Here is a 15706-nt window from a genome sequence, read left to right on the forward strand (position 1 = left end):
CCGTTTCCAGGCCTGCGGCCCGGGGGGCTGCTCCAGCCGGGCCTCCCCTCCCCTCCCCTCCCCGCGGCCTGCACGGTTCGTCGGTGGCAGGAGGCCGCGCTAGCCGCGGCGGCCCGGCTACCCCCCTCCCCCCCCCGCCGCCGCTCCCCCCGGGCCCTCTGCGGCGGCCGCCGCCGCTCCCGCTCCTCCCGCGCGCGCCCGCAGCGGCAGCAGGGCGCTGGGGCCCTGCCCGCCCGGCACGCCCTGCCGCAGCGCCTGCCGCTCCCCGGGCCGCCCTCCCTCCCCCTCCGCTGCAGGGGGCAGCGGGGCAGGCCGGCGGCGGAGCCCCCCGGGCCGGGCCGGGCCGGGCCGGGCCGCGCCGCACTGGGCCGGGCCGTGCCGGGCAGGGCCTCGCGCACTGCGGGCGGGGGGAGGGGTAACCGCTTCCCAACCCAGACTGTGCATGTCCAAGTGACGCATTGCAGGTACGAATCCACCAATCAGCGCGCTCCTTCTGGAGGCGCTGCACTCCTCGGTATTTTTTCTAAAATCCTCTTCCGCCCAGAGAAATAGTCCCTCAGCCTGCCCCCCCCTCCCCCCCCCCCCCCCGGCTCCCCACGCACCCCCCTCCGCCCACGCCGTGAGACAAGCGCAGCCCTCCTCTTTCCCGCGCCTCGTCCCCGCCCGCGCCGGGGCTTGGGGGCTCAGGGGCAGAAAGGGGACGTGCTCGGGGTGCGCGGGGAGGGGGGGGCCTGCCGAGAAAAGCGCGAAGAGCCGGGACTTCTTTCGCAGCTCCGTTCCCTGACAGGGAAAGGGGAGGGGGGGAGGGAGCGGCGCGGAGCGATCCGGGCGGGCTGTGAGGAGGTTTATGAGGCACTGCTGGCGGCCAGGCAGGGCTCAGTGTGAGGCGAGCCGTAGAGCGGGCTGGTCGCTCGTGTGCCCCGTGCAGCCGTTAGCTTCCACCACACCCCACAGCCAGGCCGAGCCACCATGGTGAGTCCCTGGGTATGGGGTAGCGGCAGGGCTTTGCGGGTGGCGGTGCGGTGCTCGGTGTGTGGGGCGGGCGGTGGTGTGGGGTGAGGGCGCCTGTAGTTAGGCGCGGATGGGGTGGGAGGCGGGCAGGCATAGGGTTGTGGTTGGTGCGGGGCGAGGCCGCCTGCAGAAGGATAGGGGTGAAGGTGTTCCTTGCGAGGGGCCGGTGGGCTCAGCCCCGCAGCGCGGGCAGGCTGGGGCGGAGGGGTTCCGCTCGGAGGCGCCGCGGTGTGCGGAGGAGGAAGTGGTGGTGGTGGTGGTGGTGGACGAATCCCGCCCGGGTCCCTTTCCCGCCCTGGGGCGTTGGTGCGAATTCAAAATTCAAACTGCCACTCGGTTCGAGCGCCATGACGCTTTGTCGGGGCGTGTGTCGGCTGGGGAAGGCGGGGGGGAGGGCGGGCGGGGGGGGGGGGGGGGGAAGCGGCAGATAACGGTTCCTCTTGGGAGGAGACCCGCGTGGGGGGGTGCCGGGCGGGGGGAAGGAGCCTGCCACGATGGCACCAGCTCTACTTTCTTATCGCTTCCCCCCCCCCCTCCCTCTTCCCCCCCCCCCCCCGGCAATCCGGCGTGTGCGGCTGAATGGGGCTGGGGAGCCAGCGGCTGCTGCGAGCGCTTAAGATGTCTGGCTCGCTAGCGAGGTGTGTTGCGCCTCGCAATAATGCACTGCGGAGCCCTGCAGCTTCTGAGCAGCATGATGATGAGGGGCAGGCTGCCTCACTGCACCATCTCCCTCCTCGCTAGACCTGTTGTCAGCTCGCGTTGGAGCCGCTCTCCCCTGCCGATCTCATCATAACGCCTTGCTTCTCGGTGGTTCTGTTGAACAAGCGATTTTTTTTTTTAAACAGTTTTCGGCTTCCCGTTTTGGTCATTGCGGTGGACGGTCCCGTATTTTCTTGCTCAAGCACAATTTATTTTTCCTAGCAATGCGGTTGTTTAGGATTTTGATCAACTGTCGAGATAGAACACATTTTGTGGAATTGGAGAATTGTTTCGAATTTAGTCTAAAGGATATGAGTTTAGCTTTTTAAATTAAAGCAAGTGGATACTTGAAACACGTACAAAAAGGAACCATTCTGGTGCAAAAGAAACACCAATGACCACTTAGTACTATCTCTGCATTAAGAGAAGATGCAGTAGAGTGGAATTGCCTTTTCATTCATTACATGCTTTTAAGGAATCAGAACCCTTATCGACTCACCATGTCTCACGTGAACCACGAGTACTTCAAATTAAGGTTTTTCTGAAGTGCTCTTTCTGGGCAAAGCAACTGGGTGAACAGAAGCCTGAATTTGTTCTTTTGCTTGAATTGTGAACCTGTACAGCAAACCACCTGTAAAAGAAAAAAAGCAGTGATTCTAGCAGCAAAAGACTCTAGCTGCTTTTAGTGATCATCTGTACAGAACCAAAAATGGAGTATCTTCAAGCAAGGTCTGTATAAAAAAGGGTGTGTCCAGGAGGCACAGTGACACTTTCAATGAGGTTATAGTTCACCCTGGCAGACCAGACTGACTAAACCTGTGAATATATGTGGTCCCATACTGCACATGCTAGATAAAGCAGAATGCTTTGCTCCCAAAATAAGGTACCCTACTGTAAGTGTGATTTTTAGCCCTTACAAGCTAGTCTGTCTAGCTCTTGTTCTTCAGTTAATCTTGCCAGACCAGAGCTGTCCATTCAGATCTGACACCTGTGAAGTACACCAGAATGCCAAGTTTTGGAGGGGAACGATGTCATCTGTTCTGTGATTTGCTGATAGCTCTGTCAGGCAGCGTTAGTCAGTTCAGTTGAGGATCTTCCAAGCTGGTTGCTGCATGGCAGCTACGACTCAGGAAACGCTACCCCTAGAGGCTCCGTGTACTGAGAAACCGCTGCACACACACCAGCTCCTCGTCTTTCCTGGGAGGCTTAGAGCCTTTGTCAGGCCCGTACATAATCGGGGGGGTGGGAGCTGTCGCAGTGAAAATGAAAGTGCTGCAACGTGAATCGGAGAGTGCAATGTCAAAGCTGCGAGGCCTTCCCTGGCTTCATCAGAGGAGGTTTTGGGGTGAATCTTGGCCGTAATAAGGGGCACGCCAAAACTTCAGCGTAGGCAGGGTGCAGTTGTAATTGAACTGTTTCTGAAGTTGGGTTGCCTTGCTGAAGGTGTGCATCCTGGCATGGGTATGGCGCCTGAGCAGCTAGCTTAAATCCAGGACAAAGAACTCCAGAAGGACTCTGGGAGGAACCACAGTGGCCTGTAGCTCCGGGCTGGTAGCCCGCCACCGGAGTGGCCCGGGAGGCAGCGATCTGGCAGGCGTGCTGGCCCCGCCTTCTGCTGCTGCGCAGCGGTCCCTGCAGAGCCCCGCGCTGCGGAGTGCAGATGGTGTTTGTGCAGCCTTGCCCCACCTCCCAGCTTATCTGGCGACTGCCGGATGGATACCTGTGGCTTCTCATCGGCTTCGTGCTCCTCTCAAACACTGTACCTCTTCCAGCTACGGACACATCTTCTCCAAATTGATGGTTAGTGGCTATAGGATGTTTTAAGTTGCTGGAAGAGTTGGAGAGGAAGAGTTTGGGAACACTTAACAGCTTAAACACTGTTTAATGTCACGTCTTTATATAAAACTGTTTATATAAAACAGTATGTGACTCAACTTGGTAACCCATAAGTATTGACCTAAATAAACTAGGTTCTTGCTACTTAAATCTGATCTGCAGCTTTCTGTGGATATAAATATCCTGCAGAAATACAGCACATCATTCTCTCGAGCAGTAAAAATGTAAATAGCATGCAAAGGTATGAGTGAGTCTGTGTTAATGATATACTCCAGACAAGCAAAAATCTGTTGGGCCAATGTTAAGTGACCAGCAGAATGCTTCCATCTCAAAGCCTAGTGTTGGATTGGTGATGTTCTCAGCAGGGTTGCTGTCACTCTAGATGATATCTTTTTTTTTTTTTTTGAACCTGCATGGAAGTACTTCCAACAGGTGCTGACATTGGAACAAATGGAGTCTATAGCTGCAAATACCTGTTGGCTGCTCTTTTAGAAGTTGCTCGGTAGTGTGGTCTTGATTCCTAAGAGTAGGTGAGCCACAAGCAGTCTGAGAAGTCCATGATTGTGGCCTTTCTCTTGGGTGGTTGCTGTACTGTATGCATATTTTTGGTAAGTGGTTTAGCACTTGTATGATTGCTTGAGCAGATAACTTCACCTCTTACAGGAGGAATAACCAGAAGCAGCTAACTTCTAAGTTTGTATGCAATATGGAAATGTTAATTCAAACAGAAATTGGTAAATGTTGACAGGTGATGTGTGTAGCTTTTTCCTAAGTATTTCATTGGCAGATGGCTGTGTAGGGACACCTTTGTGGGCACAGCTAATGACTGACAATGTTTCTAACTGTCAACGTTGCAATAATTATAAAAAGGTGGTTGCTGACATGGTCACAATAGGAACAAAACTCAAAAAGCGGTGTTGAACACTCACTGCCAAAGTATCTTTTCTGTATTTTAAAGTTGGGGAGTTTTGACTCTGGTGGGGTACCATGGGGAGAAGAGCTCAAGTAGCTTTCTTGAAGGAAATATATGGCCTTGTTACTGCAACTCGATTGAAGCTACCCAGAATTTGTTTGAAGAATCAGCTGACTTGAAAACCTAGGGAAAGGATGTCTGCAGTCCTCAGACACCTTTGTGTTCTTTCAAGAGTGAAGTCCATTTTGGGTTTGGTCTCAGAATGAGGTGTTTTTGTTGCTCCCAAATGCAGTTGATTCAAAACTGTTCAGTGATAGAGCAAAATGAGGTATGAGTGGAGGCTTACCCAGCTGATACAGAAATTGTCTTACACCACTGACCCTTTTCTCTAGTGGCCCTCCAAACTGCCTTGTGCTGCTTGAGTCTATAAACAATGGGCTGAAAAAGTCTAGACAGCCACATGACAGATGCACGGAGATTGCCAGTTTAGGCTGAAGCTGTGAGTAATAATTATATGGACTCTGTTTTTTACAGCCAGGTCTTAGATGTGAAGCTTCATGTTAATCAAGGGATTATTTAATTAGAGAGTAGAGTATATTTTTGTAGTTATAGTATTGTAACTTAGCAGAAGAGACTAGTCTGCCTTAAACTGGGGATTTGAGGGTTATTGCTGTGTTACTTAAATGTAAAGTGTTTAGCATTGAAGCTGAGGCTAGTTTGCTAGGGTATTACTGCCAGTAGTCTTGCTGTATTAATGAGTTCTAGAGGGACCTGTGTGCCTTGAGTTTGCTAGTGTTGCTTGGGTGATTGATTGATGCACGTGGTAATCCATTATTTGGGGTACCAGCTATTGCAGGGTCAGGAAATGAGAACAGGCTGCCAGTTCTCACTTGGCAAGCAGTCCTGATGACTTTTGAACTGTGTTTGTTAGAACTATTTCAGAATGCTGCAGATTAGTTCTGGAGAGCAGCTGCCGTATACAGAAGCCTCTGCAAGTCTGTGTCTTGTTTTGCCTTGAACTTTTGCTATGACTATAATGATATTCTCTTTTATTGCAGGCTGATCAACTGACAGAAGAGCAGATTGCAGGTGAGGTTTTTACATGCTGTGTTGGTACTCCTACTTGACCTGGCACATCTCTTAATCCAGTGACAGTCTGTGTTACACAAGATATTTAGCTTTCTTAGGTACTAAAGAAGTATTGTGGAATGTTTTAATTTGTCACCTAAGCCTTGAAGGTTTATCTACTGTAGAAGCACCATGGATACAATGAATCTGAAGTGTTGTCTGCTGGAATAGTTAAGACAATCAGCACAGCTTTACTAGGTAGTAGACTTGGGATTGGTGTTTTTCTCTCATCATTACAGAATTGTCCCAAGTGTAAACTGAAGGGCAGTGGGGGTGGGGCTTGAATCTCTGGTGAAGACTTGGGATCTGGAGTGCTCTTCTAACAGAAGGCAAAAATAATTTACTTGTGATCTGTCAGTGGAGACGCTTCAGAGTGCCTGACAATGTCAGAGACCACCTTCATGATGACAATTGATACTCCATATTTGGAACTGCATGGTGTACTTGGACATGAGTGTTTTGGGCACTGTTGGGATGATCGGGCGCTTGCTCTGTAATGAGTGAGTAAAATGCATCTCTTTTGCGTGTTAATGTTGGCCCCCAACAATGGTTTTTGTGCATTGACAACTGTCTACTGGTGGCTAAAACGTCGTGTTATCATGTCTCCTACTCATGCAGGCTGCATACACTAGTATCTGTCACTCTTCTCTGAAGACTTGATTTCAACTTCAGTGACTGGTGTGACTTAAAGCTGGTAACGCAGAATTCAGCCTTGCCATGGATGTTCAAAAACTTCAGTGTTTGATCTGACAGTGTATAGCCTTAATACTAGAAAAGTCTCAGTGTGCATAACTTATGTGAAATGACTTTAGAGGGTGTTAGGGTTCTGCTAATCTAATAGTATCAGGTCGAGCATACAAGTACAGCCTCAAAGAGGTATTGTTATTTAACTGTGGTGTAGCTCTTGCAGACACTGTATTAAAACAGAAGTGTCATGATGAGCTAGTTTGGTTTTACCATAATTGCCAAATTTGAAGTGTAAGAGCATTCTTCTGTAGCTTTTAGACTTCAGAAGCTTGCTTTAACTCATAGGAGATGTAATTACGGTTTTGTGGAAAGTCCTTAGTCTATTTACTTGTTGCTGTGGTACTGTCTTGTGAGTAAGCACAAGCTAAATCCAGTTCAATGTGAGATTTTTTTTTCTGGAAGGTGGCCCACATCTTAAGGGTTTTGTGATCAGTTTAGCTGGAGCAGGCTTTATCAGTCGTCACTGCTGTCTCTTCAATAATGGTTCATTGTTCCAGTTCTTAACTGTAGAACCTTGATTAGTTGATGTAGCTGACTATGGAATATAACCAGGAAGTTTATTAACACTACCTCAGGATTAGTGCAAATGTTAGCTGTTCAGTAATGATAGTATAGTTCTTGTTAACACTCACTTTTGGCTCCAAGCTTGTCATACTAGAATAGAGGGGTTTTGTCTGTGTGGAAAGAATAAAAGTATAACTTAGTGTTAGTATCTGGTGTGAAATGGCCTGCTGCTTTCAGTTCAGCTGTGGTATTTCATGAAGCAAATGTGTTTTCAGGTAAACATAAGCCTCTGATGTGAAAACATAAGCCTGCTGCTGGTCTGTTAGGGAGCCATCCCTAGTGCTGCTCCAGGAGGGTTGCAGCTGATGAACCAGTCTGCTTAGTTTTGAAGCTGAAGGCCAGTATTTTGTGTGGGAGAACTGTTAGAGGTGCAGTTTGCGTGGTTTAAGGGCTTGAGCCCCCTACCATTCCATTTCAGCTTATCTGAAGGTACCAAGCTTTTGATTTGAAGGTGGGCTTAAGAAAATGGTGCTACAAGGTAGAGATGACATTCCCTTCCCTCAGTAGAAGGCCAAAGTAGTTAAAGCAGCCGCTTCTCCTGGGCTTAAAACAAATATTCCACCTCTGCTGTGAAGCACCAGACTACAGTTGTTGAAGATTCCAGATGTTGTGATTTCCAGTGGAACTCATTGATCATATAGGACTGAGGCTTCTTGTCACTATAGGTAGGGGTGAGAGACTTCCCAGGTTTTGAAAGCTGAGTAGGTACAGAATGTGAATACTGCTTCATTCAGTAAGAACTGAAGTTGCCAAGTCAAATGAGTATCCCTTTGGTTAAGTTAAGAAAGGTATGTAGGTCAGGACCGTTTGGTATGGGTGGTTGAGGAGGTGAAAAAAAAAGTATGCTTTTGTCCCAAAGCAACTCGTCCAGTGAGCTGTACTTCCTTCTGCTAGACCTCAGAGAGGTCTAAATGGTCTCTCTGAAGAAGTAGGTCTATGTATGGTGTTCATCATGCCTTGTTCCTTCAGTGTGCTGGGGTTCTCTGTTGGGGCTCTGACCACCAGAGTTATTTAGAATTCATTTCCTAGTAGAAATAGTCACGTTTGCATGTTGAGCTCCTGGTGGTTGTGAAGAGAACAATTGACATTCTCCTATAAAAGTTCCAGGCAGAGCTGGCTGAACTGAGTGAGAGTGGGAATGGTAGTTCTGGTTCACTGAGCAGTTAGGTCACTGAAGGCTGCTGCTTCATCTGGAAGGGTAATGTGGTGCAGAGATGCCTCAGAAGCTATTGTTAAATGGAACGTTTTGAGCTAGAGTGTTAGTGGAGTTCCCATTCTCTTGGACTAGCCTTTCTTTTGTGGGGCCTGGAAGTAGCCTTTTCTCTTGATGCAGCGTGCTTTTCAGAAGGAAGGAAAGGCCGAAACCTTGTAGGCCGACCTGAAGATGAGTGGTTCTGCTGGCACTGTCCTCAGGTTTCTGATGGGTTAGCCTTGGCTGGGGTACCAAGAGAATTTTCATTTGCAGTTTGATATAGAGGAGTGTTGAATAGGGGGAGGATTTGCTTTACCTGTTACATGGAGTCATAAGGTGTTTCTTAAGTGTAGGAGGTGTTTTATAACCTTAGGTTGCAGGTAGCCAGAGTTGGGTGGGTAGCTGAACTTGAGTATGTCAGAGCTGCCTTCACTGGCCACTGCTGCAAATCCTCCAAAGCTGTGCTAGGTTGTTCTTGTTCCAGTCGAAGCTGTATCTGCATAGGTTGTTAGTCCTTTGTTCCAGTTACTGGAGGTGGTTCCTGGAAGTGGTTAAAGAGGTATTTTAATTGTATTCCTAACTTGATTCAGCATTTCAAATGAGAAGATGCTGCTGATCTTTGACTCACTTTACTTTCTTTATGGTTATGATTTGTAGGTGGTTGTTTCTTAGCCTAGAGCATCTTTGAGTAAAAGAAAGGTGAAGAGTTGTCCATTGAGTGGTTCCTTTCAAGTGTTCAGAATATACCACTGAATGGCTCGTTATAGAAAGCTAAGTCCTTGAATTTTGTGTAGAAATTATTACTTTCTCTAAGCAGAGTCATTGCAGTGCTGTGAAGTCTGCTTTCATGTTTGGCTTAGTGCTGATTGACCTTCAAGCTAAGGATGAAGCGGCTGACAGTTGAACACTTTGAGTAATGCTTGAGTACGTGGCTCTTGATGAAGACTCGATGCTCCCCTTTTGAGTTCCTTCTGTGATAAGACTATGAGCTTCTCTACTAGGCTTGACCCAAAAGCCTTTTCTTCCCTGGTGTAAAACTTCACTTGTAATAAACCTATTTGTTGCCTCCAAGCTAACTGAAACTAGCCCCAAAGACTGTTTGAAAGTTACTGTAAGCAGGGGCTATAGCTGTCTGTTTGGGTAGGCCTGTTTCTGCTTTGTGATTGTGCAATGCTGGTTTGAAACAGTTTCATCTGGTCCTGTGGTAGCCTTGTTCTGCTGCTTATGTGCTGAACAGTGGGAGTTGGCTTTTGGAACACTTCAACACTTCAGGCTGTTAGAAGTAGAAGAGTGTTGGGTTTTTTTATCCTGGATGGGACTCAACTGTGGCTCTGGTGTTACAGCTGCATTCATGGACTATAAAAAGCCTATTTTTGTAGTTGCATTTTTAACACTTGCCAGCTTGTGCTCACCTTGAGTGTTTTGGAGTATGAAATGTATGAAGTAAGACTTTATGCACTTGATGTGAAAACACACCTTTTGCTGTGACTAATTCTGTCTGGGAAACCCACCATCTGGAAAGCTGGCTGCATGGAAATGTTGAAAAATTAATTCTTGGAAGTATTTCTGATGCAGGAAGTAAGCTTGAGCTCACGAGTTCTCCAAAGGCATGATCTCGGGTGCCTTGAATGCTGTAGAAGGATCTGAACTGTACAAAGGAATAGAGAGGTCTTTCATGTTCAGCTGTAGTTTGTGTACGAGCTCCTACAGTCCAGTGAGCTAGTTTAGAGTCTGTGGCCAAAGACAAACAGATGGCATGGATTAAAACCAACTCCGTTTTTGGACTGGGCAATTAAACATGTTATGCTTGTGTTAGCGTTGCTGGCTACAATACAGCCGTTGTAGGGGGTTAAGAGGTAGCACTGAAACAGTTCAGCAGTCTTACAGCTGGCTTTGAGTTCTGTGAAGGCTGTTTCAGGATACAGCAGGGCTGAAGCAATTGTCTAAGCAGCTTTTCGGAAATTAAGACTCCAGTGACTTTCCTCCTTGAACAGCTGCCTAGAGTTGTGTGTGTGGACTGAAGAGCTGCAGAAGTCCGATGGGAGAGGGAGCTGGGAGGAGTTCCCTTTAGCTTGGTGTGGCCGAGTGTTAAGACCTCAGGTGCTAGGGACTGCAGCTTCAGGTGGTCTGTGCTGTTCAGGCTTGTGTCCATCAGAAGTGAGTTATGAGGAGAAACTATTTCTAGTTTGGTCTGATTATACCTTTTTTCTGTTGACTTGTTTCCTCTTAGTAAGAGAAGTGCTATTAACCTGTAGCGTTTGTTTTTTGAGTACCATTTTTCAGCTTTGTCAAAGTAATTTCCTGTTTTCTCATGAGGAAAAACAATTCCTGCCAAGGATGGGGATCATTTTCATTGTAGATAGGAAGGGTAGTAACAAACATCTGAGTACTTCTGAAATGGATGACCTTCCATCTTATTTAGGTCAAAATGTGGTTGATGGGTAGACTGATGGGTTTTCCAGATGCTGGTGCTTCCATATTGGCATTACAGTTACAGCAGACTGAGCAGTGTACCGAAATTCTCTTGAGAATGAAGTCAAGTTTTGTGATGTACAGCAATGAGCAGCAATGGGTTCTTGTATGATTAAGTAAACTTAACATTTCAAAGCTGAAGGGATTCACGCTTTTTTTATTGTTATACAGAATTCAAAGAAGCTTTTTCACTATTTGACAAGGATGGTGATGGTACTATAACTACAAAGGAGTTGGGGACAGTGATGAGATCGCTTGGTCAAAATCCCACAGAAGCAGAGCTACAGGATATGATCAATGAAGTAGATGCTGATGGTAAGATTTTTTACTAATAAGTAATTTCATAAAGTGCTCAAAACTTGTTTTTCTAACCAAGTAACTGTCTTGCAGGCAATGGCACAATTGACTTCCCAGAGTTTCTGACAATGATGGCAAGAAAAATGAAAGATACAGATAGCGAAGAAGAAATTAGAGAAGCGTTCCGTGTGTTTGACAAGGTACTAAACTGTTTCACTTGACAAATATTTCTGTTAAGAAAACTTGGTCTTTCTGTCGGTCTTCCTCCCTGCATTGAAGGGTATCTGCAGCCCTGTTGTCTAGAACCTCTAGGTTAACTCGTCACCCTGAAGTTCAGTCGGCTGTGGTACTGTACCTGGCAGTCAAACAAGTCATCCTTGTAGGAGGGGATGGTATTTTTAAGCTACCACTTGTGATGTTAATAAAACCACTGGTACAAGGCTGTCAAGGAAACTGCTTAGATATTTAAAATGGTCATCTTTTACATGTATCACTTGGTCTTTACTAAGTAAATTGCTAAGTGAGTCTATAAAGTTACTCAGCTGCTTAAGCGACATGCACTTTAAAACAGAAAATGTATGATGTTAAGTACCTTGGGGTGGGGGGAGGAAAAAGTCGGTCCAGAGTTCGTATACATTTCCATATCCAGTGTCCTAGCTAGGATGGAATATATAAAAGTGGTCTTTGAAGGCCTTGTGGCTTTGTGCTGGACTCCATGCAACCGGTGAATGAGATGAGTAGCTTCTGTTCTAAAAAACAGGCACTTGAACCAGACAGTCACATGACTGAATAGGCATCTGTCAACTAAAAAGGTTGCAAAAGGTGCTGATTGCTTTGTCAGGCGCTAAAAAATGTCTCAGGATAGGACAGCCAAAGTAGACTGTATTGGATAAGATGCTTTTAAAATCTCTTTTTTAAAACCAAGATTTGGGGTAATACTGAAGATATCCTTAGAGCTGTCGCTTGCCTTATGCCAATGCTAGTGGTAAAAGCTGTGCTAACTTCTGGATGTTGCACTTGCTCTGTGATATTCTTAGGTTATAGCTAAGTGGCTAGGCCTTAGGCAGATCTACTCCAGTCTTCCTTTTTCCCCCTCCTAGGATGGTAACGGTTACATTAGTGCTGCAGAACTCCGTCATGTGATGACAAATCTTGGGGAGAAGCTAACAGATGAAGAAGTCGATGAAATGATTAGGGAAGCAGACATTGATGGTGATGGTCAAGTAAACTATGAAGGTAAGGAGTTGTTAACCAATTCTTTGTGTAGTGATTTCCTTGCTGGTGACGGTGTCGGTGCTGCTAGCCTTACCGAGCTCAGGGCAAGGTTCCAGTGAGAATTTCTCAACAATTAGTGTTCTGTTAAGCTAGGGTCTTCTAGTCTGTACATCACACACCTCTAAATAGGTTTGAGTGGGTTATTGCTGCCTTGTGCCAAAGGCAAAAATGACTACTCAGCTGTGCAGTCCAAGAAGGACCTTTCTAAATCTAATGCTGTCTAATGACCATTAGCATAAGGAAGTTGGCAGAGATGTTCACGTCCTGTTCTGTTCACTAAGGAATGTTGATCTGACTTGTAGCAGGTCACTCCCTTTTTTTATTAATGCTTTTAAAATTACTAAAAGGGAAAAAGCCTCTAAAATACACACAAATTCCAAGACCTTTAGAAGACCTCTTAAATAATTTCACACAAAGTAGCAGTAGCTTATTTTTATTTCTTTCTTTCTTCCTGGCATTGAAGCTTCAACAAAGTCTTACAAAGCAGGAGGAGTTCTGTTAGACAACTGCTTGCAGCTGAGAAGCACGAAGCTTGTTTTCATTTTAACTTTCTGAACATCTTACAGAAAAGAGCTAGGGTGTTTTCAGATCATACTGTTACTTTTCTTTGAGGTGTAGGTGTGGCTTCCCTTTAAGGCCTTTTTGGTTGTGGCCTCAGGGTGAACACTCATCTGTGAGTGAAGAGGTGGTGGTGTGAGCAAGGCTGCTGCTGTGTAGCTGTACTTAACAACTAGACTGGCATTAGAGAGGGTGGGCAGCCCTCTTGTTTCCAGTTGTTCTTTTGGAAGTTGAGCAACCAGTTAACTCCTCTTACGTTCCTGGTTTCTTTGGTTCTTGAAACTGTGTGGTTCAGCGAGAGAAGTGAAGCAGCCTGTTTGGTGGGATCTAACTTCAGTGTGCTGTGAATAAGCAGTGATTTGGTTGATTAAGGCCAGTCAGGCAAAATAAGATTTGAGCTATTCTGCTTGGGGGAAAAAAATTCAAACCAGCACAGTGTCTTGCTTGTACACCTACTTAACTCCCTTCAGCACAATTTCTACTGATCTTAGTTACTCTTAGATATCTTGTCCCTGTCTGTAGGTCAGTGGGAGTGAGGACCCTGTAATGTTTCATTTTGGAAGTAAGGCTGTTCCCCAATTCACTGAGGAACCAACTTTTTTGGTAAAAATAGAGGCCTTTTGCCATTAAAAATAGGAGGTTTTTAGGTGTGATTGATGGGAGGAGGGGACTGTCTTGATGCCTTTTTGAATGTAACTGAAAACATAGTTTTGAAACAGTGTTCGGCAGTAGTAAGGCATGTCACTTCTCAGATCTTGCGATTCGGGTTTACGTCTGAGTAACTCTCATGCAACTCTTTTCCTTTTGCAGAGTTTGTACAAATGATGACAGCGAAGTGAAGACGTTGTACAGAATGTGTTAAATTTCTTGTACAAAATTGTTTATTTGCCTTTTCTCTGTTTGTAACTTATCTGTAAAAGGTTTTTCCCTTACTGTCAAAAGAATATGCATGTATAGTAATTAGAAGGCCATTCCTCCATGTTTTTCTCCTTTATCTTACTGTCATTGTTCTGATTTTTGGAAAATTGATCTAAGTAACAAATGTTGCATGTGGCTTACTCTGGATATTTAAGCCCTTCTGCACATCTAAAGTTAGATGGAGTTGGTTAACCGAGGGAACATCTGGGTTGTCTGTTTAAAAAAAAAATAGCTTTCTTTAGGAGACTTGGGTATGACTAGTGTTAACAAGTTACGTGAGGCAAGCTAGGGTTTGCCATGCGTTAGCAATTCCTTAGTTAAAGCGACATGCTGGCTCTTTCTCCAGTACATAAAGGAGTTTATTCTGCTTTCTGTGATGGAGGATAAGACCCCTTGCAGCTAACTGCAGGATAAAACCATGTGAATAGTATATATACACGTGGCTAATGCACTGTAAAAATCATTCTCCTAGCTTCCTTCGCAGTAACTTGTTTGTGGCCATACCTGTAACATGTTGTTGAAATGTGGAGTCTTAACGTTGTGGACGATTGACAGTCAACAATATGAAACTTAAGTTGCACTAATGCAAAACGGGTGATTTATCCAGGTACTCGTACACAAGTTTTTTTTGTACTGCTGGTCCTGTACCAGAAAACATTTTCTCCTCTTGTTACTATGCTTTTTAAACTTTGTTTAGCCACTTATTTTCAAAAAAATCTGCTTATGGCACGATTTGCCTCAAATCCATTCCAAGTTGTATATTTGTTTTCCAATAAAAAAATTACAATTTACCCATACTGTTTCAATGTATCCTTGAATTATTTACAGGAATTGTTCAATACAGTTGCTGCTCTGTGTTTCAGTATGTAGCAGTTTGGTTTGCTTATGCAATGGATTGGCTGTCTTAAAATAGCTTGGAAGGTGAAAACTTAGTCCTTAAACTCTGGCCCTTAATAGTATTGTTGACTTGAAGAAGCTTTCTTACTAGTAGTTTAAAATGTATTTTACAGTCTTGTGTGGAGCTTGGTGCTTCAATAAACTTACCGTAGTGACTGGCTATGCCCACTATCTGTAGACGTTGTGAACTGGATGTTGACCTAGTTCAATAGTTGACCTAAAATTAAAATACCTTGTTCGGACAACTAAACCTGTTTGCTTTCTTTTAATTATTTTGGACTTTATTCCCTGTCAGCTGCTACATCGGGGAGACTTAATCTCACGCCTGGATTTTTCTGAAACTGCCATGTCTGAGTTGCCGTTCAGGATGCAGTCAGCTCAAAGTACGGAAGGAAAACATTCTCTTACTTACCTGCTAACAAGCGTGATTGTGCTTCTAGCACTAGGTTTTTTGGGTTTTTTAAAGCAGAAAACAAACCTGGTCTTGACAAAGGACAAATGCAGGACCTTAGAAGAACACCAGAGGCTGTTTGTGCCCCTTGCCTCTACTCTCCTGGCGAGAACTGACTGTTACATACGCTCCGTGGTGGTCTTGTTGGGGGATTCTGGTTGCATTTAAACAAAGCCTTGGTCCCTGTGTCTGGTTACCCATGCTAGTCCCAGCAGAGCAGTTACCTAATGTTATAAAACTGTTTTAATCATCCATGAGGTATTTATAATTACAAAGAAAATGTAAAATTGTGACAGCTGATCAACCTGATTTCAGAACCACTTGGTCAAATGGTCATGGTCATGGATCACAAAGCCCTGCTCCCTAAGGACTGTAAGCAGCTCTCTTAGTTTTCCAGAGGAGGCTTGTCAAAAGTATTTACGTTGCCAGTATCAGAATTCCTTGGAAGTGTTGCTTGTACACTGGCAGTGTGATTTGGGAGGCTTATGGCGTCTCAATTTTGTAGCAGTTAGGGTTTGCCCTCTACAAAAACGAGTGACCGAACACCGCTTCCTGTCTAGTCTTCATCCTGTGGCCTTGGAGCCTGGGGACAAGACACAGATGCTTAAACTGGCACAGGATGGGGAAGAACTTGACAGAACCATCAGAACAACCACTTGAGATTCTGAATTGCAGGAGTGTCAGAAGTGTCAATTTTAAAGGTAAGTCATGCAAACAAGGGTCTGACAAGAATTCGTATTTGCCAATC

At 45.6% G+C, this 15706-nt stretch overlaps 1 protein-coding gene across 2 annotated transcripts; it reads left to right on the top strand.

Moving 5' to 3' along the window:
• The first annotated feature begins 854 nt into the window (after positions 1-854).
• Positions 855-14405, top strand: CALM2 (calmodulin 2). Of its 2 annotated transcripts, none has more exons than XM_086461851.1 (6): positions 855-972; positions 5518-5548; positions 10734-10877; positions 10953-11059; positions 11960-12095; positions 13503-14405. In XM_086461851.1, exons 1-6 carry the CDS (start codon positions 970-972, stop codon positions 13529-13531), a joined length of 450 nt encoding a protein of 149 aa, XP_086317977.1. In that variant the 5' UTR covers positions 855-969; the 3' UTR covers positions 13532-14405. The 2 variants fall into 2 exon arrangements, with proteins under 2 accessions (XP_086317977.1, XP_086317978.1); XM_086461852.1 differs by lacking the exon at positions 855-972 and adding an exon at positions 5946-6087 and having other exon boundaries at positions 5517-5548.
• Positions 14406-15706: the final 1301 nt, after the last annotated feature.

The sequence above is a fragment of the Leptosomus discolor genome, chromosome 2 (assembly GCF_034619465.1).
Source record: "Leptosomus discolor isolate bLepDis1 chromosome 2, bLepDis1.hap2, whole genome shotgun sequence".
Lineage (NCBI taxonomy): Eukaryota > Metazoa > Chordata > Aves > Leptosomiformes > Leptosomidae > Leptosomus > Leptosomus discolor.